The sequence below is a fragment of the Crotalus tigris genome, unplaced genomic scaffold, assembly GCF_016545835.1.
Source record: "Crotalus tigris isolate CLP2741 ecotype Arizona unplaced genomic scaffold, ASM1654583v1 scf7180000017952.28453644438:3035480, whole genome shotgun sequence".
Classification (NCBI taxonomy): Eukaryota; Metazoa; Chordata; class Lepidosauria; order Squamata; family Viperidae; genus Crotalus; species Crotalus tigris.
Window position 1 is genome coordinate 2624950 of NW_024096741.1, and position 27280 is coordinate 2652229.

The window sequence follows — 27280 nt, forward strand, 5'->3', positions numbered from 1 at the left end:
GGTTCTGTTTGTGGGATCAACTAATCCTCATTACTCCTCACTTATTGAAATATTAAAAAACCTGACTGTAGTAGATAATGAAATAGGCTAAAGTGTAATTTTCCTGCCCCACCTTTTATAGTGCGTACATTGAAAATTTCATTGTTTCTCTACTGCTGTGTTTGCTATTTTACTTCCTATAGAAAAATCATTTTTTTAAAAAAATGCTGGAATAACTATACAGTCCAGGGCTTCCAGTGGGTGGTTTCAGGAACCATCATTTTAGAAACATAATTTGTTAGAACAGACTTCTAGGATTCTTCCTGAGAATAAATTAATGTCTTTTGAGAAAATAGGAAGGCCAGAAGTTGCTTGTTATGCTATTTGGAGACAGTCCCAAGAATTACCCATATTTATTATCTTAAAAAATGTTTAAAGCAGGACTTCTAAAATCTCCAAATTACCTTTGAAAGTTATGCTGTGGACTTAGCATAAAGTGATTGCCATAATAGATATGGCCACCATGACTAAATTCATTTACCAGGACATTAGATTGATTCCTAAATTCCACAGTTCTCCACCATCCTGGTTTATCTTTCTCTGAATTGGTATGCTCACTTCCTAAGAAAGCATTGGCTGGTGTAGCTTCTCTTCTCTCCCTGATCTAAGAATGCTTAGGGATTCCAGAAACAGTCAAAAATAAAAGATGAAGTTGGTGTTTAACTTACAAGAATCAGCTTTCTATTCAAGTATTTTAAATATATCATAGAAAGGGAGGTAGGAAAGGGAACACACCAGGCCCCAAGACAAATGCAAGAAAGCTCCTTAATGGAGGTCCAAGTGGGGATAGCATTCCATTTTAATATATAAAAAAACTTAAATCATTTTCAAATTATTAGGAAATACACTTTGTAAAGCAACCTATGAACTTGGGACAGAAGCCATGCTTCAAATCAACACATATTTATAGTATTACAACAAAATGAGTCGACTTCTCCAGACAACATTATCCATATCAAGCAAGTGTAAATACTAGGAGTTACCCAACAGAAGAATCAATTAATACTTTTAAATATATATATATAAATATATTCATCTTTTAGATGCTTTTTAAGATTTATTAACTCTGAAAAACAGTTGTAAACATTTCTGTAGAAGAAGAGGTAGATTTTTAGGCAGTTACAGCATTTATTAATCAAAGAATTTATCTTTTTCTTTTTGGGGGCACCCTCCTGGCTTCCCTTCCAACTACCAGCCCTTATTTTTTGTTCTTTGTACTGTATCAGCATCGGTATGTGAAGATTATCTTTTAGAACATCATATAAACACAAAAAAACAGATGACCTTGACTTAGAATTTAATTATTTTGCTCAAAGTTTGTTCCATTTAAACATCTGTGTAATCAAGTACTTCTTGACACAGATTGTTGTGAATATGTTGGTTTAGATGTGGGGAAAGACTAGATATCTGGGTTTGTTGCAAAATCTGGTTCCCACATTGGCATCATTGTCAATACTATACTTTCTCAGCTGATAGGTCCACACTTGCATATTGACAATACTTAATCGAAGCAGATTCTCATAAGCACCAAGAAACAAGAGAACAATGATGCCATCACAAAAAAATTAATGGACACTAGTTTAACATCATGGAGGAATGAGTTGAAATTTGGAAAGAGATTTCTTAAACTAGCTTCATTTCCAACTACTTTATGCACAAGTTTGGTCTACTGATTAAGGCATAGGCTAGAAAGCAATAGATTCTGAGTTCAAGCCCTGTCTTAACCCATGAAAGCCATTTAGCTGACTTTGGGCCAGTCAGTCAGCCCTATTCACCTCACAGGATTGTTGTTGGGAAAATAGGAGGAGGAAGGTGTATTGAATATGTTTGCTGCCTTGAGTTATATATATAAAACAATACAATTATAATAATTTCTATAAATAATAAAAATGAGATATAAATAAATAATAAAAAACATCTGAAGGCCACCATGGAGAAGAAGCAATAGCAGAGTTTCTCACTCTTGACAATTTGAAGAAGTATACATTTCAACTTCCAGAACTTCCAAGCCAGCTTGCTAAGGGTGAGAAACATTGGTACATAGTGTATAGAAAAATCAGTGGAAGAAATCAGATGCATATTTCTTGGTTATATCGTAATTTGATATGGCACATATTTGGATGCAAAACAGGAAAAATGAATGTCATATCTTGTTCTTTAGCAGATAAAGCCTTCATACTTAATATTAAGTAAATTCTGGACCTTACTTCTGAAACATGAATTTCACATTTTTTGGTCATTTTAAAAGATAAAACACTTGGGAGCAGTACATAGAGAAGGAGTTTAGTATCTTAGTAGATCATAAACTGAATGCAAGCCAAAACTATGGCATCACTATTACAAACATACACATACATACTTAATGTGCAATCTTAAGCTATGCTAATAAAAGCAAAGTCCAGATCACTGGAAAAGGCAGTTATTATTCTACATTAGTCAGGCTGCTTTTGGGGTCCTGTCATGTGTTAGACATTATATCTTATGAATAATGTTGAAAAAAGAGAATATATGCAGAGATAGGTGATTGGGATGATCAGGAGAAGAAATCCACTAAAGAACTTCTAACTCTAACTTACTTAGCAATGCTTGTCACAGTCTTCAAATAATTGAAAAGGTACCATGAAGAAGCTGTTCCCCGATGCTTCCCATAACAAGACTGCAACCAACTTCCTCCCTAAGATGAAGTCAAGAGACTGACCAAGGAGCTTTTGTGGAGAATCCTCCTCCATCTCTTAGAACCATAGAAGGAAACCTCAGAAGTGATCTAAAGCAAAATAACATAACTGCTTCATTTTGCTTTTAGAAAGGAAGGGGACATCTTACTTCAGAAAGCATAAAGCTTATATTCTTTCAGTGAAGCAAGACATTGTGCCTTCAAAGTTTTGCACATTGAGATAAACTACTTAGCAGCAAAGAAGATGGTCATGAATGTGATGGAATTTCCCTTGGTTGAAATACAGAAGTTAGAAAAGCATTTCTTGTAGTTCCTACATTCCCAGTTGTACAAAGGGCTTGGCTGAATTCCCTCTAAGGCCATTCTGCGTTATCAGTCTCTTAGATTAATGTGCTCCCAGGAGAATGTGTCAATATTATATACAATATAGCACTATACTTTCAACATTCTGAAATATCTTAAGACCTCCTAGTAGTTGACATTCTGATGATGAACATAGTGCGAGGAATTTTGGAATCAGTTTTTAGTACACAAGTTTTTTCTATCATAAGCACGACTTCATCTATATTTAGTTCCTTAATGGCTACATTAAATTTATTCCTCATCCTCATAAGACATTGTCATAAGACTTTCCTGAAAATCAAAAGCTGTCCTTCCCAAGAGCATCTCTGCTCCAGCACAATAGTAGCAAGCTCACACCCATCACCCCTTCCTTTTTGTATTACTGCGGAGGAGTTGGTGGCAGGCAAATGCTGCTGGTCTTGGTACTAGCATGAATGGTATGGCACAAGGGCCCATTGTTTGGCCTCTGACATTGCCCTTCAGCATTGGGAGGTACTGAGCACTGCATGTCCTAGGTCTCTCTTTAAAAGATGTAGCTGGGCTATTACCATTCATATAATCCATCTGGCTCTTGCTAAGAATCGCTCCTGTCATTGTCCTTGCTCCCAACCAGAAAAACTATGTGCAACAAATTTGTGGGAAGCTGGAAACTCATCTCTAGTGAAAATTTTGATGATTACATGAAAGAATTGGGTGAGATTTATCTTGTTGATTTAAAAAATGTTGCAGATTATCTATTGTTGATTTCTTATCAGAGTTTTGCAATTAGATCATAAACGTTTCACTTAATTCTCTTCAAAATAAATGTTAGAAAATGTTAGGATTTTTAAATTTCTTCTTTGGAATCTTTTACTTAGCTTTTATTATATTAGATGAATATGCTATTTGTTGTTACTTTCAAATCATTATTCATTATTCACGGTGGAATAATGAAAAATTCATCTGAGTCCATTAGAGCTGGGTAACTAATCAATTTAAATAAATAATCCAAAATTTCCTGATAACCAGTTTTTACTGTAAATGAAATTATTTTTGCACAGAAACTGTAGGCATAACTCTTTCTATTCGTTTGCAGAATTAGTCCATCAGTGAAGACTTTTAACTGATGAAGTCAGATATCTCTGGAAAATAAATCTGGTTGTTTATTTTGTCCAAAGAACTATGTTTTGAGGAAGCTTAGTTGCATCAAATATGAAAGTTTGCTGTTTATGTGTTAATATATATATTCAAAATTTTGTGGCTGACAAAAAGATGCTCCTAGACTGGAGTGAAATGCAGAACAGATTGCTTTATATTTGGTAGACCGGGTGTTCCACCTAACACACACACAAACACACACACACACACACACACTTATTAACTAAAACTTTATTGTATTGTATTGTATTGTTTCTGAGCATGAAATAAAATAGGAAAGAAGAGAGAACTATGTACATTACCATTTGTTTTTCAACAGAATGCTAATTTGGTTTGTTATAAGATATACTTAAGAAGATGTGCTTCCAGACTATTTTTAACTCAATGAAAATACATTTTTTTTAAAAAAATGGAAATTATGTGTGGTGAGGTTAACAGATCTGGGCTGCAAATATCCACATGGCTAATAAATGGCAGCTGAACGTTAGAGTTTCCTATATCTCTTTGCTGCCATCATATAGTCCTCTGGATTTGTATAGCCACCATGTGTTTTATTTCTACATCATCAAGAAGTACCTGTCATACTAAGCAATCATTCACCTTGTAAATGATCATCAGACATCAAACATCAAAGAATGTGGATATCATACTTGGAGGTAAAATGTAAAATGCAATAAGTTTCAGCCAGGTACACACACATTGTACGCATACAGATGCACACATCTGGTGCAGAAGATTCAATAACTAAAATCAGATCTTGCATGTTGATGTAATGGTAGGTGAAAGTGACCTTATAAGATAGGGATAGCTGCAGACTGCACAAACAGCATATGGAAGATGTCTCAGCCCACAAAAGGAGGGAGAGTGTGGGAAATGTTTCAAAAGGGACCCTCCTAGTTTTCCGGAGAGTAAAAGTAGAGGAGAAGAGAAATACTTTCAGTATTGGAAGACTCTGTTAATGTGAATAAAGCTACAGTTAGTACTCCTGGTTGTGCTTCCTCACAGAACTAAAATTTCACCTGGAAACTGACTATTCATATAGAGAAGATATCACAGAAAAGCAGTTCATCCTGCTTTGGCTTCCATTTTTTATTTATTTAGTTTTATTATTCATATGATGTTACTGTTTTAGCTTTTCTCAACCAGGCACTCTATAGACTTATTAGAGCACAATTCCCATTGTCCCCTGCCAGTTGTTCCTTACCATCACTGTGGAATATGGAAATTCTATCCATAGGGAGGGTATTGGGCTATGACTATGTGATTCACAGAAATGCATATTTGTCGTACTAGGAACACAAATAAATGCTGTCATTTAAATATGAACCTGTGATGAGTGCAGGTACGTAATAATACTATGGTAACCTACATCAACTATATTATTTCTTTTATTTCTGCTTTTCAGAGATAATTGATGTAGATAGTTGCATAATATACCCCCCCCCACACACACACACACACATACTCTTTTTGTCAAATGAGTAACGAAGACTGTTTTCTTGCTGTTCCATAGGAGTGGGATTGGCGACTAGGAAACTTGGTAACTTGGCAAAACCTAAAACCATCATCAGCATGAAGGGTGATGAGGTCACAATCAGAACAGAAAGTGCCTTTAAAAATACACAGATCACATTTAAGTTGGGTCAAGAATTTCAAGAAACCACAGCTGATGGCAGGAAAACCAAGGTGAATAAGGTGTTTGGGGTTGTTTTTTTTACATTTTATATGAGGTATTTTGACGCTCTTAGAAATAGTGTAAGAGTTTCAGATCACAGAGGAAATTAATAATGGGTCATTCAGATAACAGTTGATTACTGTCTACCATATTTCCTTAGAGTTAAGTCCTTATGAGGGAAATTCTCATAAAAGTGGATATATTTAAAATATATTTCAAAAGAAAAGGAAGAAAAAAATCTTGTAATTGAAAGGTTTGTAACTTCCTTTTTACTACAATAGAGCTACTATACGTTGGCTGCAAAAATTCAGATGTCTATAGGAGGGTTGTAAAGAGGTGGAGAAAACTGACTTTGCTGCCAACTAGTGGATCCCTGGATTTTCCACCTTAAGCAGACTTACATAAAACTATGGCTTCTACAAATAGGACAGAATCAAGAAGGGCTCCAAGGATTATACAAACACAAATAATAATTCAAAGGAGACAAAACAAACAAGGCCCAAACCATGTAAGAACTGAGCATAAATCATGTGGAAGAAAAAGCAGAAAAATAGGAAGAGGACCCATCAAGAGGAAAATATACTGGAATATATATTGAGGGTCATTTGTTTGTGATTCAATAGCAGAAAAATAATCGACATCTTATTTCTAATAAAACTGTAGCCATTTAATATACACTAGCAAAGCTCAGGATTGCAAGTGACTGCTTATGATGGAACAACACACGCATATGATTCAGAAATAGCAAAATGGATATAGGGAACAGCTTGACTGGTGACTTCATGGACTCATCTATATTGTACAAAAGTAGTTTGTCCTGGTTTTTTTCCAGGGTGCATTTTGACTTCTTGGCTGAGTTTCTTGCCCTGCTGTCTCTTGGTAGCCCATCACTCAAGTTCTATTTAGCTTTTTCAAGATCAGCCACCATTGTCAGCTAAGTACTGCTATCCATTGTGACAAGCAGGATATATGTGTCTCTTTTTTTCTCTCTCAGCTGATTATTCCTAAGTGTTTGATGATGAAGAAGATAGATAGATAGATAGATAGATAGATAGATAGATAGATAGATAGATAGATAGATAGATAGATAGATAGTCTTTACACATGGGAATGGTTTAATAGTACTTCACATTTTTGTTGTACCCAATCTGTATAAAAATGATAATTTTTAGAATTAATATTTGGATCTACAGACTGTTGTAACCTTAGAAAAAGGAGCACTGGTTCAAGTGCAGAAATGGAATGGCAAGGAATCGACAATAAGGAGGAAACTAATTGATGGGAGAATGGTGGTGGTAAGTAGCTCTTCTTAATCAAGAAAACTACAGGATGTTCACATGTTTAATTTATTTATGGCAATTTTAGGAACTTTTGAATGGCAAGGGATATATTTTGATCACAACTGTATACATGAAAATCATACACATCAAAAATCTGTTGAAAACATATGTTTAAAATTAAGGAATAAAAATGTGTGGCTTAACAGGAAATGCATTTTTATTTGCTCAGAAAATAATCTATGAATGGATGGATTTGAATATATTTTTCCATAGTTGTCCAATTTAAGGCAGATTTTAACTTTGAGTTGATATTCATCAGTTAAAACATATGTATGAGCTAATTTGATTAAAATCAAGACTAGTTTCAAAGGACCCAAATGAGTAAGGATATTTTCAGCTTTTTACATTAGATAGACATAGCAAAAGAAGAAGAAAATTATATAATAAAATTGTGCATGTGGAGTGGTTAGGAAGATATTTTTCTCAAAGTGTCAGATATAAATACAGTGAAGCTGAATAATAAGAAGGTTAAATCAAATTAAAGGAAGCTAACAGAATTTGGTACACCATGATTTAGCAATGGTCAATAACTGGAATGGTTGTAAAAGCGGAATAAGCAAATGAAAGAAAGATTGTTTGTAGTTATTACTCTTGATAGTTATATAATACTTACAAAAACAGTACATTCCTTTGCCTTTTCTCCTAATAAATGTAGTTCAGGAGAACATTGTGTTCTTATCCTGCTTTTTGGCTTTCCTGCTGTAGACAGGATTGGTTCATTAGGCTCTTTTTACGTTATTACTGTAAATTTTTACAGCCATCCTTCAGAAATTGTGTTCCACCCTCTCCTAAAGCTAAATTTAAGACTGCTTCACTTATTATAGATTAAAATTATAGATACATGTGCAAATTGTAGGGAAAATCAGTTTCACATCTTGATCATTAGCATTCAGAGAAAGTTCCAGGCATAGGTTGACTTATTTGTTCTTTATTAAATCTTGTGTTCCTTAGAATTAAACAGAAGCATCTTGGATTTTGGTCATTGATTTTTTATAGGCAGCAGTACCATAAGAGATACTGTACAAGAAGGCTGGAAAAGAAACCAAAATCAAAACCAATATAAACTTACAATATTTAAGATAAGCTTTTATTATTCATTTTTAATAAAATATGAATTCCCATCTTACATTTGTATAAATATATTGTATAATAGTGTTGAGGCTAATCATGTGATTGTAACTTGTTTTATATCTCAAATTATGTTCCTCTTTTTAGGAATGCATCATGAAAGGAGCCCTGTGTACAAGAGTTTATGAAAAAATGTGACAAAACTCGAAGTTTATACCAGATGAGACTAGTTCTTCAATCCACATCATTTCCTTGAGTGGCTGAGGAATTGACATTTCTGTTCACCTTTTCCCTTTTTGCCTTTTACAGGAGAGCAACTAAGCTATAAGTATTCATTTTAAAAAATTAAGAAAGTAGATCACATTTGAGACTAAACACATACTTAGCATTGTATAAATGTGTAATTTTGGTGAGATTAAATGGTTGCATTCAGCCTTTCTAAACATCTCGTTAATGAGTTCTTATTCCGTAGTGATGCACTGTTGCACTAGTGAATCTATAGACATTTTACATAGAAAGAGGCATATTTATATTTTCTTTAAATGGCACGTTATATAGTCCAGGTGTGCTAACCTGGGGTCCTTGACAATATAAAATAAAATATTCACTATCTCTTAATGAAAGAGTTTGTTTATTTTCCCCTAAAGCTGTCCTGTGAACCTGAGGTTTCACATTAGACTAAAGTAGTTCTCAGCTTACTTCAAAATCATTTGAAAGTGTCATCCTTACAATGTATAGCAGATAGGAAACACAGCCAGATAACCTAATTCTGCTTTATTATAAAGCTACATTAATAGGAGCTTGCAAGTCTCTTCCCTCCCCCTCCCCTTTACAGCCCAATAATATTGGGACGATCCCTTCTGAGCTTCTTGTTTCACCCACTATGCAGCTGTGGGCTATGCTCCCCTTATCTGGCAGCATCTCTTCACCAGGTCTCCCAAGGTCATTCCCACATACCTATTACAAAAAGCAGATCACACTTTTGGGGTTACTTCAGCTTCACAGCAGAAAGGGAAGTGAATGTCAGCATGAAAAAAAGTGAAAGGCTTCACACTTTTTGGTCTCTGGTCCTACCTATCAATTCTTTCAACTTCATTCAACATTGGCAGGTAGATTTGGGTGGGGTAGGTGGGTTGGGTAGATGTGTTAAAAAAATCATGGCAGCTGTGATCATGGACAATATTTTTGATCCCTGAATTCAGATTCCTCTGTCTCAAATCAATTTATTCTTCTTTAGCTTGGTACCTTCTCGGTGTGTTGGAATAAAGTTCACAGATTTCAACTTGTGATACCTCTAATGCATCTGGAAGTGAGCAGATTAAGTAAGGTTTTAAGGAATATAACATTCAATGATAAAAAGTTTTCGTACACCTAATCAGAAGCAATGTTTTTCCTATCATTTATACTATACATGAGGAGATGTTTAGTTCTGCTGCTCATAGCCTTAAAAAGTTTTACTTCATTTTGTTTGTTCATACCTAAATTACTGGCCTAGTATGCTTTATTAAGAGAGCGAGATAAAAAAAACTCAACTGCTCAACTCTGCAACAGATCTGCCTGGCACTTTCTCTATAGAAAAATAACCATTAGCAGCTGTGTCATGGGAATTAAGAGTTTTTCCAGAACAGGAAAAGTGCAACTGTGCTGATAGCACAGAAAATAAATAAATAAATAGATGAGGTAGATGGTACATCCTATTGATGAATAGGCAGCATGCAATCAAATTCTATGCCTTTGTCTTAGCAGGGACTCAGATGGGTGGAGAGGCTCTGAAACTGCTCCAATCTTTCTAAAAATGATCAGACCGCACCCTGTGCTTCAATTTAATATAATTTATTTAGGCACTGATACAATTCCAGTCACTTGTCCTTTCACCATTTCTTTTCTCCATCCAATTCAGCTAATAACCTGAATGGATCAAATTTTGTTTATGATTATCTCATAAAACTGTCCCTTTTCACAGATAAGTGTCAGAGTATTATAATAAAACCCAGGCAATGTTCTCATACTCTGCTAAGTAGGAATTACGCACCCTTATAGTGCTATTAAAAATAAGATAAGAATACTGTGATGATTAATAATTAGAAGTGAGTATTACAATCAGATTATATTGAAGGCAGCAATATAAGGAAAACAAGTATAGAAATGTTTCTTCAAGTTAGTTAGTTTGTCTAGCCAATATTACTTATTTTAACTGTTAACAGATTACTAAGATCAAAACTGGAAATATTTTACAGTACTTGCTATTTGGTTACTTATACTAAAGAAGTTACAGTTCCAGATCTCATACCATGTTTGGACATCAGATTTACTTAGAAACTGCAGTTAGCTACGTTTATACATTATGCTAAACCATAGTATAAAAACCTTGGTGCACATATAATACTAAGCCAAAATCATGGCTTAATAAGGCTTAGCATGATCATTCTGAACCCTGATGCCCTCCAAATGTGTTCACAAGATTTCCTGGAAATCTGCTTATCTAGAAGATGCTAGGATGGAGAATGCTGGCTTAGCACAGTATGAAAACCAGGCCTGGGCTTTATTATAATATTTTGAAAGTTGTCTGTGAAAAGGGACAATGTTATAAGACCTTCATAAGCAGAAGTTGATTCATTCAGAATCTCATTAAAGACTAAATATCTACTGTGGTCTTGTAGTCACAGTTGTTGATGTTTTTGTTCTGATTCTCAGTCCCATAGGAACAGTATGTAGGATATTTTTTTTAATTGATTGTATGATTGTAATCATGATTAATTTAGACTTAGTGGATTTGAATGCACTATAAATATAGTGCCCTGTAAATATTGAAATAATATCAAACAACTGCAGTGAGGGACACCATTTTGCTGATGTGCTGCTTGCAATCCTCCTGGGTGTGTCTGGCTAGACATGCTGAAATACAAAACTCAAAACAGATAGCCCTTAGCCTAATAGATTGGTTTGTTCACATGGTTTTGTTCTCTTGGGTGGCACACTACAATTGCAACTTTAACATTGGTGAAATTCTTCATGAATTTATTTGACATAAATTTAACAGTAAAGTTGATTGGCTATTACAACTAAACTTATATATTCTATTACCCCATAAGTGATCTGTTGGCATTTTGATAGTTTAATATATTCTGCACGCCTAGACACTGTTATGTCATGATGCATGTAAGACAAACAGTGACTTCGCACAAAAAAATAAGCCTGACCAGTCGGAGATATGAATAAAAGTGTGTAGACTGTACAATGAGTTATGTCTACTTTCACAATGACACTCAGATCCACAATTGATACCTTCTAATTGGGTTTTCATTTGACAAAGTGGTTAAAATTACAGCATTTAGATATCCTTGACAACTTATGGTATTAATCCCCATGATTATCAAGAAGGAAATGGCGTGTCTTGCTACTTTAGAAGCCCTGCACTGGGCAATAGGCCATTGTAGTTCAGATGGAAAATTAATTTCCTGAAAATAATAGTAACAAAATTTAGATTAAAGTTCAAAACATCATTAGAAAATAAGGCAGCACTAAAAAGTTTGCACAATGTAGTTTGTATCACTAAATTGCACTAGGCTTTGGATTATATCAACCTTTCAACATACTTTCCCATATGTTTTTTTTCTCGTAACAATATAAAATATTTATTTAAGGAAATGAAAAACTCAGGGGACTTTGAGCAGAATAGCCAAGCTGCATTTGTTAGATGAAGAATCTGATTCAGAGCCAAGCAATTTGACCCTAAAAGTTGTTTCCATATGTGGACAAATATCATGCAGACTACTTTGAGTTAGTTTTTATTTTCTTTAAAAGGGAAAAAGAGAAATACAGATTCATTTGTCAGCAGCTGACAATATGTGGATGCTCTCTTTTAGTTTTCATTTTAAAAAATATGTCAGAATTAAGGAAAAATCACAAAGTGATCAAAACTTAAGTAATCATTTTCAATGTAAACAATATTTTCATGGTTTAAATATTTTAAGAAAAATGTTGGTTTATCTTGAGAATAGTCATGATGCAAATCACCATTTTAATTCAAATAATCATGACTAAAATCACTATATGAGTTTGAATAATCATGATTTAAATCACTAATTCAGTCCAAAATGATTCTTGCTATATTTTATATAAAGCAAATACAACATTACAAAGCTAAAAACGTTAATGACCTTGCCAATGGAGATGGGAGCTCTGTGATCCTCAAACTGTTGTTGAACCACAGCTATCAAGAGCCAGTAAAATATTATCTTTAAAGGAGGATTCTGGGAAATGTAGTTCACCAACATCTGAAAGGTCACAGGACTCCCTATACTTATTTCTAGCATCTGGTTTTGTTCCACACTAGAATATTATACCTTTCCCCAGCATCTCCATCATTTAAAAGTAACTGAATGAAAGGAAATGTAACAACTGGTCCTCTTCAAATCTGCTATTGAGTGTGACAATGTGATCTTCTACTATCGCCTTATTATTATTACTATTATTATTATTATTATTATCATTATTATTATTATATTAATCTGGGAATCTTCCAGATGCATGAACTTCGTCTTCCTGAATACTTGAAGACGGCCAATACAGAGATTTCTAGGCACTGAAACCTACACATCTGAATATTATCCAGGCTGCATTGAATTGGAAAGTGTAATACACTTGTGCTTTTTGGGTTCTTTTATTATAGGCAAGCTACCCTTGCTTGGAGGAATATGGCCAGCTTCTGGTTTTTAAGGTGAAAGTTGAATTTGCTATGCAGGAAATTAGAGTCAAAGCTCTATATTTTTCACATTTTTGTTAAGCATCTGGGGAAAGGGTCACGCATAAACAAAAGTTAAGATTGAGAAATAACGTGGTCTGAGAATGCCTACTGAGATCCAGAGTCTGGTAACAACTGAAGAACTGAATAGCTTGTATGGCTTACAACAGATAATTAAAGCTAGGAATTAAATTACAAATTGTATAAAACTCTTATTGAATAAGCAGTGCAGTAAACATGGTTTTAAAAAAATGAAGATCCCAGAAAGGATTAGTTTGTCAGATTTCTACCTTGTACAAATTTTCTTGTGGCAACATCTCTTTTCTGTCATGTCCACATGCAGGAAAGTGTCATTTTTTGTTAAGCAACTAATACAAACCTAAATCTTCTTTAGTTTTATAGCATTTAAAGCAGTGTTTTTCCCCATGAGTCAAAAACATTCAATACAGCCCTGACTTACAACCACAAAATTGAGCCCAAAATTTCTGTTGCTAAGTGAGATAAGTGAATTTTGCCCCATTTTACAACCTTTCTTGCCACTGATGGTAAGTGAATCACTGCAGTTGTTAAATTAGTAACATGGTTATTAAGTGAATCTAGCTTCCTCACTGACTTGTCAGAAGGCCCCAAAAGGTGATCACATGATCTCGAGGCACTGTAACCGTCATAAATATGAGTCAGTTGCCAAGCATCTGAATTTTGATCACATGACTACGGGGATATTGCAATGGTTGTAAGTGTGAAAAGTGGTCATAAGTCACTTTTTTCAGTGCAGTTGTAACTTTAAATGGTCACTAAATGAGCTATTGTAAGTTGAGGACTACCTGCAGTAGCCACAAGCCACAAAATCAGAGGCAAAATCAGATGATTAAGAATGAGCTGGAACAGAGAAGGGCTTATTGACTATTTGAAATGATAAGAACATGTTCCCTTCCTTTCTTGTTCAGCTTCACCTGCTGTTGCTTACCAGATATCTGAATAGTACACACTTTGCCAGTGGTCTAATAGACCTGCACAGAGGACTACCTGTATCCAAAGAGTTTGTTTGTTTATATATCATATTTAGAGATTACCCTTCCTCCTAACAGATTTGTTATTGCCAATATTATTTTCATTGCTATTCATAGCACTGTTAAAGTAGTATTTATTACATCATTTTTGTATAATAAATGTTTGAGGGTTGATGAACAATCTGAAACTTCATGAAGGGGTAGATAAGTGGAAGAATTTGGAAACCTCTGCCACTGAGGCACCATTAACTCTTTTGAAAAAGAAAACTGGTAGGAAGACTTGAACTATGGTTGTCAAAATGATAATAAACTCCATATAATAGCACAAAGGCATCCCACCTCATTGTACAAAAATAAAGTTCTGCTAATAATACTTGGTTTATCTTCAGCCATACAAAGCCCTTACACAGCTTTTTAGACCTCCTTCAGATCTCATTAATCATGATCTCACATGACCAAAGAGACTCGGGGCTGCTCATTGACATGACTGACTTGGAGTATAAAGACAAGAGAGAGTTTTCAGAGGGTTGAGATAATAATTGAATGTTTGAATTCCTAACATATCTGAAAGTCAGCATGATTTCTCTCAACTCCCTCTTCAGAGATATTCTAGGGCATTATCAACCATGACTCCCCCACAAACCACAGGAAGAAGAAGAAGAAAAGGAAGCCGCTGAGATGATCTTTTGTAAGCAACACGAGTTTACATTTTCTGGTGGATGCAAGATCAGTGGTGTGAATAACTGTAAGACTCAGTGAACCAATGCTTTCGTTTTCCGTTTTTTTGCTATTATCAATCAGCTTTACTTTAATCTTAAGAAGTTATTCCTAGTGTAAAAGAATACCCCTTTAAAATGAAGATCATATAAATTGGAATGGATATTATTAAATATTATTAGTGCAGCCAAAGAAATATAGGAGTTTGGGGACACAACCCGCCTGAATTTCAGTTATAAATAGTTTCAGATAAAATAGCCCCCATTAAAGGAATGGGTGCATTATGCTCTAAAAATATCAAGGTACCAAGTTGTCTAGCTCTGCAGTACTATGTAAAATATTTGTAATATCAATTTGGAGGATAATGACTAGAGCAAAACATTGTTAAAAATAGCTTTTCAAAGGAAAACTCAGCAATTATCATGCAGGAAAGGAACCAACATGCAGAAAAACTTTCAAGGTTCGACTTGAAAGTGGCCCACTAAGCATTAAGGAGATCTAAAGACATATGATTTAACAGGAATTGTTGTAAGCATCCTGAATGATATTTAAAGGACATAACAATACATAACAACAACAACACAGCAACAATACAACCATACAAATTAATGTATCTAAGTAATAATAAAGACGTACATACACATAAATAACTGAAATGATAAAATACATCTTATCAAGTTTGGGCAAGAAAAAGAAGTTTGGAAAGATGAAAAGCATGGAAGATACAGTGCAAAAGACACGACAAAACTCTTGGTGTTACTAGAGGTTTATTCATGGTAGGTCATCCATAAGGAAGGGTGAAATGTGGGGTCCTTGGTGCTTTTGGAATTTGGTTGTTTTTTCACATCATCAGTGCTGGAATAGCCCAATCAAGGAACTACAAACTCAGGCAAACAATAAAACAAACAATAAACAATAGCTTAATCAAGGATCCACCAAGAATACTCCCACCAACACTGCCAGGGCAAGTAACTTGAATAAAAACAATACCTAACAGGGTTACCATGTGATAAGATGGGTGGCCAATAAATTTAATAAATAAAATTCAGACCATAAATATTTTGGTAGGATTTATGGATGGAATTATAATGGAAAAATCACATGGTGCTTTATTGTTATGTATGATAACAGCAGCATGACTTCCATATGTTCAGCATTTGGAAAGATCTTACAATACCCACAATAGATGTATGGTTAATAAAAGTGACAGAACTGACAATGAGGGCTGAGGTAAGAGTCCTTATGAGAGAAAATTCATCTGTAGTTGGAAGCCTTTTGTGGACTTTTTGCAGAAGATGGAAAAAAATTGAATTTCGACATATGGATTTGTCAAAATTTTTAAAGTAATATTTTTTCTTTTCTTCTTTTCTGGGAAAAATGGACATTTTATTATAGTCTTAAACCAAGAGTTAAATGTAAGTGTGCTTTATAACATTGGAAGAAGAAGTTAAAAAACATTCTTTGTATATATTTTTGTTTTCCTTTCTTTTTCTTTAAAGGCTAGTTTGTGTTCATTTAAAAAAAAGGAAGAAAAAGAGCTTCATATGACAAAATACATTAAAGTTTGGAAGAAGGTTCTTATGTTGGAGTAATTATCCAAGCAAATGACTTCCTGAATTTGAAGATCTATTTCACATTATTTAAAAGCTGACAGACTCCTTCACTGAAAACTGTTAAGCAGAATCCGCACAATCACTTATAGGCAGTCTTTAAACAGGATCTACTACTTTCTCCCTAAGAATCCTAAGATCCCCAGTAGGAGCTGGAAACAAAATACTGTAAATGATCACATTTGGGTATGATGCTGGTGAGTGAACATGGGATGTAATTGTTCACATTTGTTGCTTTGATGGATATAGCTGCTTATGTCTGCCCTTTCTATCCTCTGCCTCCAACCACTTTTCATGGCTATAAAGAGCTGCTATTATTTAATTTAAGGTTTAGTTTTAGAAGGCATGTACTGCCAGCAGCAAGAAAGAGATCACAAACTATGGTGATGTGAAAATATTTTTTTATCAAAATAATTTTATTCTGAAACCTTCGTATTAACATGGGAAGTTAGTCTCCGCAAATGATCCAGACTATAAACTGAATAAATGAAAGTAAATACGTTGTTACAAAGGATTGCTAAATTGCATTTCTGCTAAATAATTAAAAGCTAAACCAAAACTAATTAAATCAAGGAAAATAACAAACGAAAATCCTTTATACAAATATCCTTGGGTCCACAATTGAGTCATCCAGACTTAACCCACACATCAAAGAACATCTGCAAACACAAGTTAATTAAAACATTTGCCCCACTAGAGTTACGTATTCACCAAATTATAAAATCACATAAGGTACATATACACTCACCTTACACCCCTACAAAGACTATCTTCCTTATAAATAACTCTGCTCTCTGTACCCCCATTTGTAGCTATCTTTGAGAGCAGATTCCTTGCTCTCAAAAATAAAGTACATCCTTTCCACACAGCGTGTTTGGCATCTTTCTTGTGAAACCCCAGCTCAGATCAGGAGGAGCCCAAATTCTCTTGACAATAAAATTAATATATCAAGTGGACTGTTTAGTCCTAATGTAACCAGCCACAGCCATATTTCTAGGCAGGAAAATTGAAACGGAGGTAGCTAGAGAGTGCAAGTGGAAGCAGATACGTTTCACACCAAACCACAGTATGATATAGCAAAGCACTCAGTCATTTAAGGTTATCTTTTATTAAGTGAGCAGCCCGATTCATTATTTGAATTGTACTGGAGATTCTGACATCATTACCAGCAGTTTTTCCCCTAGGTTATCTACTAGATGTACTTTCTACTTTCTTCTCCTATGTAGATCTACTTTCCAGAAGAGGCATATCTCTCCATCTTGACATGCCATTAGAAAATGGTATAGGAGGAGGAGTACTATTGTGCTATTAAAAAACTTGAAGTAGCGTTATAATTTGGCTAACATTAAAGAGAATAATAAAGAGAAATGGGATTGTTGATTCATTAAAGGTCCTTTACTTTTTGCTGTTATCTATTCAGTAATAAGGCAAAACTCTCCTTTTGCTTCTTTGCATCTGAATGATGTAATATGAACAAGAATAAATTAAAAATTAAAAAGCCTCAATTAGTATATGTTTCAATTAATTTCCTAGCCTATAAAAAATATCCATCTAATACAGTATACCCAGGGCTTTTTTTTTTTTTTGTCATACAATGCACAGAATAGAGTTCCGGCACCTTTTTTCAACGGATTTTCTTTTCCTATTGTTTCCCTTCCTATCCTTGTTTGTTTTTGAAAATGCCCCACTGGCGGTACGGTGCAAATGAGGTCCCCTCTGGTGCTGTCTGCCTCCTCTAGGAGGAGCCATGAGGTGCCGGAGCACCGCAGCCAGAGCATGGCTTGATTGGTTGGGTCGGACCATGTGGTGTGGAAGCCAGTGGTGGCAGTGGGAGACACATAAACATGGAGGCCATCTTTCACGAGAGGGTGAGTGAGCCTTTTGCCTTCCCTTACAGAATGTGGGGTATCAGGTTAAAAAGAGGCGAAGCGAGAAGAAAGAAAGGCAGCTGGCACAGAAGCTTGTCTGGCAGCAAACTTTGCTGTTTCGGTTCCTTGGGTAGTTCCTTGGTTGGGATGTCTATGAAAATCTCTCTTTAGTCTTTTATACTTTATATTCAAACTGCAGAGGGGAAGAATATGAAAATCATAATGCTAATGAGAAATTAATATTTGTACAGCAATTAAAAAACCAAGAGCAAAAGCTCAACTTTTTGCACAAACTTGTCTGACAGACAGTAATAAAAAGTCGTTTGACATTTCTAAGGCCAAAGACCACACAGCTAAATTCATTCATGTCCAGTCCTTTGTTTGCTTTTGCTTAATGGACAGATTCTTGCTAAACTAAAGCTATAAACTTCTAACCTACTAGATATATCTAGAGAGTTTCTAAGCTGAATTACCCTGAACCTCTTCCTCCCTACCCCACCCAGCTCAGGATTGTGCAATTTCTTAATCTGAGTCTATTTCTGGGGAAAGTCTCTGTTGCCAAAACTATCCCTCCCTCCATTTCTCCAGGTGCACATTGCATTACAGCCAAGCTTCTTGGATAGAAGCAAAATGTTTTGTTCTTCTTTCTCAAAGAAAAAGACACAGTCCAGTTGCCTTTTGAAAAAGCATCTTTGAGACCACCTCTAAGATGTTTCTTCAAATTCCCAGTCTTGTTTTTAACCCTGGAATTTCCAGGCTGCCTTCTGTCTTAGTACTAACCAGGTATAACTGGACTGGCCCTAAGATGGACACTTCCTTATGAGAATATCCCCCCCCCCCCAAAAAAGTAAGCAGCCTGCTTTGGAGCTGGCACTGGATATGTGGATGAGCCTGTGACTGGCAGATTCTTTTCTCCTGATAGTTGATGAAATGCTGAACAGGGAGGAAAGCAAATTGAGGACTCAACAAATTGCTTTGCCCAGTGCATGCTGAGCATACAAAACCAGGACTGCAGCATTTGGCAGTGACTCAGAACAGAGATTGGATAAGGATCAGTACTGCAGGAAGCAAATTTCATGTTAGTATAATTATTGCTGACTCAAATGGCTAACAGATGGATAGCCCTGTTACTGAGCAGGGAAAAGGTCCAAGACTAAAGTTATACTTTGTAGGCTGGTCATGTAAGACAAGATCATCTGGCCTGCAATGGTATGTTCAGAGCTACTATATAGGATATAGTATGTCCTATTTGGCAAAATTGCATTGGTAAAACAACATCACAGTGTAATGCCATGAGCAGATTTCCTCTACTAGCAGCATGGTGAACTTCTCTCCTCCCCTGGAGCTGGAAAACTAATCTAACTACATATACTTACATCCTATTATTAGTTTTTATTATTAGTCACTGGTTCCATGAAACAAAACATTTTATTATTCTATTTAGCTGCAGAAATAATAATGTTAATCTATTATGCTTTATGTTTGGGCATTAATCTTTCAATTAAAAATGTATTTCTAATGAACTAAGAAAAAAAATTGTATCACGTGGTTGTGTTATTATTTAATGAACAGTAATATTCGGGACATCAAACCATAAAATAGAGTCATATCAAAATCCTGGCAATCTTAATATAGTGGAGGACAATGCACAACTTTCTAGATGCAAATGGACTACAATTCTCTCAATATTAGCAATTTTCTCTGAGTTTCTGCTGAGTTGAATGACAATGAAGCATATACTCAAAACTATTTCTAATTTGGAATTTACAAAATCTTCACTTTAATTGACTCATGCTCTAAGCTCCAATGACAATAATTTAGTTTTGGATGAAGTACAGATGTGCCATTTTCACACTATTTAAAAGGACGATGCTGATTTGTATTACTTTAAATGGCATGTGTTTCCTTTAATTAAACCTGACTGAATGTGCCATTCAAACCGGGCACTTTTATGATGGATCATCATCATATAACAATTTCTCTGCTCACAGATCTCTGGAGATTTTAAATAAATAATATCTGCATTCTGTATCCAAGAAAATAAGTATAATCTTCCTCTTATCACTATGGAGAATCGAGTTTCCACTTTTATCATAGTCAAAACATCATTATGCCCTGATAAGGTGCAAGTTAGAAAAAGTCCTAAGATAGGGATCTATTTGTGTAGACCCCTTTGACTGCACATAATTGAAGGAGATAGAGAATTTTCCATGGATAGACTTCCATTGAGAGATTCATTCAGGGACTCAATTAATGCTATGGGTGAATAGTTCGTATCTACCTTGTGGTATTATGTTAGTAAGAAAGGACCTTAAAAAATCTCAGCTCTGCTCTGGAATTTTCATCTGTCAGATACATCACTACAGATAATTCTCAAATTGTAGAGCATTCCATTGCATTTGATTGGATCAAATCATGTCAGAAATTGAGTGAGAAATTTGGCACTAGAGTATTACTACATGCCTTACTGACATCGGTATCATTTTGGTTTTTTAGTTTTTCCAATTCATTTGTTTGGAAATCATTAATTTAAACTCGCCCTGAAAAACTACAATAGGGAATAATTAGCTTAATAAGCTTTCACTTTCAAACACCTTGAAGAAGTATTCTTATTGCTTACCTCTATCTGAGCCAAATATTTAAAAAATTACAAAAATCTCCAATGTTCTGCTGTTATTCAAGGGAATCCATGCCCTGAATACCACATATCTCTGAAATATCTCCTGGCTCAAGAATTTGGGGAACATGGAACAGAATGTTAAGTAATCCATAAACTTCTGCACAGTAGTGAGAGGTCAGCACAAGGAAGAATTTGTGAAAGTAATTAAAGCTGAAACAGCAAAAAAGAGATGCTGAAAGCAGGAAAAAGCATAAAAAAACTAGGTGGGTAGACGTTTGGAAACTTTACAAATAGCAAACCTACATTTTCAAAGGCAGCACATGTTTAGGAATTCAATTTGTATTACAGTTCAGAAAGAAATACTAGTGGCTTTCATTCATCATTCATTTAAAACTGCACTGCTTGAAAAAAGCATGCATAAGTGCATGTGCAAGTGGGCAGAACAAGCTCTCTTTCATATTTCTTAAATGGACTTTATAATCGTTGAATTTGCATTTAAGTAAACCAGAAACTGTGCTGTCTAACTGGCTCAAAAGAATGGAGGTTTTGTCAGCTGATAGGCAATTGATTGATCAAGAAGGCAAGAACAAACAGAACTACGCCTATTTATAACTCTGCCCTATTTATTTTACTTTGCTTGCCCAATTGAATTTCAGTCATTTATGAAAAATCCATTAACCTCTCTTCCCATCAATTCTTAGCTCCAGTCAGCTCACAGAAGCAAAATGGTGGTACCATAATGCCTCAGCTTAATTATGTCTTTCTCTTTCAAAAAAATAATAATCTGATAACTTTGGTGAAAGAAATGAACTGGGCAGTATTGTCTGGAGAGGATTACTATCACAGGCTTTGCGGATTAAGCATAGAGATAAAACTTTCTATGCCTTACCTGAAACTTCAAAGAAAGGTCAGAAACTGCCTAGTAACTTTTATGACTACTACATTCAGATGTTTTCAGATCTGTAAAAAGTGTAAGATCTCCTGTACTGTAGATTTGGATTAGTTACAGCAAAACACATCTGTGATATACATCTCTCTTGAAGCAGTAGAGACCAAACAGCCTGCTAGGATTCAGCCTGAGCCTGATCCTCCTCTTCCAGACCACAACAGGCTCCAGACACTGAGAGAAGGCATTGCTTGGGTGACCACAGGTTGAAATATGCAGTTGGGAATCATCAGTACTCTGATAATACCTAGCCCCATGTTGCCAGATGACCTCTCTCAGCAACTTCGTCAGAGATTAAACAGGAAAAGGAGTGAGTCAAATCTACAGCACCCCACAAACATGGGCCTTAGATTAAACCTCTCTCACTATCAACTGCAATCTAATGGAAAGGAAGGCTACTACAGCACTGCCTACCACTTTCCTCATGCTCCTCCAAAAGGATAGTGTGATAATTAAAGTTTAACATTAAAGATTACAAAAAAATGTGTTTGTCCTTGTATCACCAATTATTTCTAGTGGGGTTTTGTTTCTCTGAAAAACAGATCTTACAGAGCACTCAAGGGCTAAGTGTTATGATTTGCCAGGAAGAAGCCATGCACCTCTGTAATACATATAGAGAGAGGGACACTACATACACATATACATATGCATATAGATGTATGTAGTGTCTATATACATCTATATGCATATGTATACACACACACACACACACACACACACACACACACACACACTAACATATATTCCTACCATATAAGACATCTGCATTTGTCAGTTATCTGATAGGGAGGGAGGGAGGGAGGGAGGGAGGAAGGAAGGAAGGAAGGAAGGAAGGAAGGAAGGAAGGAAGGAAGGAAGGAAGGAAGGAAGGAAGGAAGGAAGGAAGGAAGGAAGGCAGGCAGGCAGGCAGGCTAGAGGCTTGGCTATCTATACTGATTCAAGATCTAGAAAAGTAGATGTGATCTTTAGACCACAATATGGACACAGAGAATAGGATTTTCATAAAAATACAATGAGTTTGAATATGGTTTGGATAAAATTACTGAAAATGAATGGAGAATGAATCCAATGAGTTTCCTAGCACATTGGAGTGTTAAATTAGTGTTGCAAGGCCATCTATTAGGACAGGGGTGTCAAATACTGCCCACAGGACGGATGCCTCATCCAGAAGCTGTGCCCACCCCATTGCCAGCAATGGCAAAACATCCAAATACATCACATGACGTCACAAGTTTGACATGTCTGTGTTAGGATGTCCAATTCTTTCCTGGTCAACTTAGCCTAAACTTAGAAACTATGCAAGGTTGGACCTAATAGGTACTTGGATGGGAGATTTCCAAAGAATGCCACAGCTGTAGATTAGACTGAAATATCCCAAAACATCCTGGAAGAAGGCAATAGCAAACCATGTGGGTATTGCTGCTAACAAATCTATGGATGTGGAACTCATCAGAGGTTGAGCTCAGCTTGAAAAAGACTACACAGTACATTTACAGTAAAAGAGAGGCTGGCAATTAGCACCCCCTCCAATAAGAACATAAAAGATAGGATATATTATTAGTTCCAAAGAATATAGTTATTATGTTTGGGTTTTGTTGGTTTTAACCTAAGATTTTCCTACCGGGCTCTTCAACCATCTGTTTCTAGTTAGTTAACTGATCTTATTTCCTGAATGATTACTCTCTGTGGCTAATGAGGGATATAATTCTATCATTTACATGCAAAATTGGCTAGAAATCTACAATTACTGTATTCAATTGTATCAGTTGGAAATTCACAATCAAATGTGGTTATACAACAGTTTTATCAAATTATTGATAGTTGGAAATCATTAAAGCATAGTAAAATGATTTTTTGTTCCATCTATAAGAAAAAGAAATAAATGGCATAGACCATGTAGTTAAGGATTCTTCCTATATCTAGGTATGATATCTTTAGATGGAGAAATTTTTCAAAATTTTAATTTTTTGAACATTAAATATCATTTTAGCTGTAATGTGATAGTCCCAACTAAAGAGGGTGTGGAGAGTGGTTGTTCTTTGTAAATCTCCACTTCTCTATTTTAGTGACTATGCCTTGGGAAGAGAGAGAGAGAGAAGGAGGGAGAGAGAGGGATAGAGAAGAGGGAGAGAGGGAGAGGGGGGGGAGAGAGAGGGAGGGAGAGAGAGGGACAGAGAGAGAGGGAGAGAGGGAGAGAGAGAAGGAGAGAGAGTTGCAGAGGTAACAGGGACCTTAGAGGTCTTGTCCAACTTCCTGCTCATACATGACAATTTCCTTCCCATACTTCCTTCCTACAGATAAAAAGCATAGCCAAATCATAGCCATCATTTGCAAAAATTGACATTTTCAGAAAAAAAAATCTTTCAGTCCTTGAGGTATGGCATGAATAACAATTATTGTTTTTATGTTGTTATATGTGCTTTTGTAGGTTTTTGGTATTTGCTCTTGAATTTTCCTTTGTAAAGCAGGAGAATGGAAAAAGTCATCTACTATTCCCTCCTTTCTTGTTGGGACTTTGGGACAACTTTTGTCTTCAACCAGAGGAATTGCTCTGTAAGTACATCACTCTACCTCTTGAGAGACACACCTATCTCATGTACCTCTCAAACACTGCAGAATAACCTTACAAGAATATGGGTAAAAACATTTCCTCTGTAACAAGAATGAGTTGCCAGCGGCCCCATGCCATCCCTTTCTTTGTTGCCCTCAGAGCCATGATTTGTGAGAACTGGCAACATTTTCAGAAAAAGCACTTTTCAGCCATTGAGGGAGGCCATGAACAATAATATATTTTTTAAGTTATTATGTGTGCTTTTGTAGGGTTTTTTTTTGGTATTTGCTCTTGAATTTTCCTTTGTAAAGTAAAGCTATAAACAAACAAACAATTTTTTATCCTTATGAACCTCTTTCAGATTTGCCTCTTTCAGATTTGTCCTTTACTTTTTCCAAGAAAATATGATCGTTGTATATAGTCTAGAATTCTTCTAGATGTTCCCTGTAGATTCTCTAGTATTAGATCAAATTTTGATGTTGAGTAATCCTGACCCCTAGTGGATCGAAGGGAAATCCATATAGCATTTTGAGGAATAAAGAGGTAGAAAAGGAAATAAAGATGTAAAAAAAACCATTAAAGAAAGAATCAAGAACACCAAATGGTAGACTTTTTTGATTATATGATGATGTATGCTGTGTTTGTTCCCCTCTCTCCTTACCCATCTATTTATATACATCATTTGTAGTTCTTGATCAAGTATTACTGTTGATATAAATATTTTCTTAAACGGTGAAGATGCAACTGAATTTGTGATATTCAGTGTTGTCAGTCTTCTGGAAAAGCAGAGGAAAAAACCAGTTTGGCACAGTGACTGACAGTCAACTTGGCATAGTGTTTAAGGCCCCAGGCTAGAAACCAAAAGACTAGGAGTTCTTAGGCATGAAAACCAGCTGGGTGACTTTGGACCAGCCCAGTCCTCTTCAAAGGCTTGTTCTTATGGGAAAAGTAGGTGGTGGAAGAAATATTATGTATGTTCGCTGCTTTGAGTTTATAAAGAAATAAAGGTAGGATAAAAATCAACTAAATAAAATAAATAATAAAAGACAAATGCAGAATGTGTAAAAACAAAAGAAAGTGCATCACAATATTTTTGTTGCCTTCATGAATAAATAATTTCATGAATAAACAATAACAAGAGCTAAAGCCTATTATGAGTGATAGATACCACTCCTTAGAAATTCTCTATTTCATGTCACTGAAAGGAAAACCCCAACCATGGAGACATTGCATCTCTGCAATGCTAAGAAAGAAGCCAAAGAGGACAACCAGCAGCAAGGTGGAGGGACTCTGTTACAGTGACAATGGGAAAAGCTGAAACACCAGTAGAGCTGAGCCATTGGAAGGGCTAAAGGACTAGTTTACAGGCAGATCATCATGGAGAAAATCTATTACGTGGTGGCTAAAATTTGTCACCAATAACTTGATGGCCCAATTAATCAATCCCAGTTCATTTACAATACAATAAAGTACAATCTATACATGAAACAAAAATATAATACTTCACTGAAGTATCTAATTTAACTTCAATCACCTAGTGGATAAGACATGAAAAACTATATAGTTTAAAGTTGATGCACAATTCATTGTGACAATACCATTGCAGTGAATTTTTAGCAAAACCCCCATTTCAAAGCATAAAATATCCATAACATAATATATAATCCATCCTTACATGAGTATAAGTTTATACAAGCCTTGGAAAACTACCCCTGTGCCATTATGAAGATACTCATGAAAACAGCTATTTCAAATGAGGTCTGTGTAAATATGGCAAAATCTATGATGACATTGGTCCCAATCCAAGACAAATATCCTTACTTTCTCTAAATGCTTCCACAGCCCAAAACTATAGTTATTGGATGTTATTGAAAAAAATCCTATGAATGATGGATACGTGTCAAGTGTAAGGACAAAAAAATACTTAGCCTGACTTCCTTTCTTGGAACAACTGCAAAAGCAATTTACATTTTCCTAAGAATTAAAAAAATATAGAGAGACATAAGCAGCTAAGTGTTTTGACAGCCACTCGTTCCTTTCTGCCAGAAAGGCAAGACAAGGTCATCTCTTTCCCATTCACATATCTGGCTTTTGTTGTATTTGTTATCTTTCTGTTTTGTACAAGTGTGTTTTTCCCTTGGTTATGGAACAACTTTGCTTTCACTATTTTCAGGCTTCTTATTTTAATTTTATCTCTCTACAGCTGCCTGATTACAATATTTTGACAAATGGTGGTTCATAGTAGATATTGAACAGTCTGAGACTAGAGTTACAAAAGGCCCCATGGAGAAATTGTGAGGCAAGGTCACGGCTGCAGTTCTGTTCAACATTCCAAATATACAAAGTTCTATAGTAGCATTCAAAGTTAAGAAGGGTAAGATAACACGGAGTTATCAAGTCTTATGTAGAGAAAGAGATTTGCAAATAGTTAGACAAGGCACAGCTGCAGAAGGATAAGCTGACAGAGAAAGTGCTGTAGCAACTACTACATAGTCTCAGAAGCTTTTATTGCAGAAGAGCCCATCTTCCACCCAACATTGTTGACATGACTAAGCCCAGATTATACTGACCTATCAAGATGCAATAGCCTAAGCAGAGAATTATTTAAACTATTATTCAAAGTAACGTAGCATTCTTCATTGCTCTCCTCTTTAATTTTCAATGCAACAGCAACAATTATTTGTCTGGAATGTATAGAGTCTCCTGGGGGTTGGACTAGAAAACCTCCAAGGTCCCTTGCAATCCTGTTATTCTATGTTCTATCTCACTAATGAGATATTTAGGTTTCTGGGATCTCAGTCATTTCATTGTGGCATTAGGCATTATAGTTGAAATTAGGTTTGCCTTCTATCTCACTTGGACATTTTTCTGCCTTTTCAGATTAAATATATTCATAAGATTGCAAAGACTAGCAGGATAGACAGGAAGAGGACATATCA

At 35.4% G+C, this 27280-nt stretch overlaps 2 protein-coding genes across 7 annotated transcripts in view; one reads left to right on the forward strand and one right to left on the reverse strand.

Moving 5' to 3' along the window:
• The window catches only part of LOC120308881 (myelin P2 protein-like), a 55771-nt gene that overhangs the window by 19912 nt on the left and 8579 nt on the right, over nucleotides 1-27280 (reverse strand). The window lies entirely within an intron of this gene.
• Nucleotides 68-11510, forward strand: LOC120308882 (myelin P2 protein-like). Its single transcript, XM_039345507.1, has 4 exons — nucleotides 68-3748; nucleotides 5706-5878; nucleotides 7061-7162; nucleotides 8423-11510. Exons 1-4 carry the CDS (start codon nucleotides 3676-3678, stop codon nucleotides 8471-8473), a joined length of 399 nt encoding a protein of 132 aa, XP_039201441.1. The 5' UTR covers nucleotides 68-3675; the 3' UTR covers nucleotides 8474-11510.

Coding starts and splice junctions, on each gene's coding strand:
- LOC120308882 (XM_039345507.1), top strand. CDS start 3,676: ATGTGCAACAAATTTGTGGGAAGCTGGAAACTCATCTCTAGTGAAAAT. Junction 3,749..5,705: donor TGATTACATGAAAGAATTGG/GTGAGATTTATC, acceptor GCTGTTCCATAG/GAGTGGGATTGGCGACTAGG. Junction 7,163..8,422: donor TTGATGGGAGAATGGTGGTG/GTAAGTAGCTCT, acceptor TCCTCTTTTTAG/GAATGCATCATGAAAGGAGC.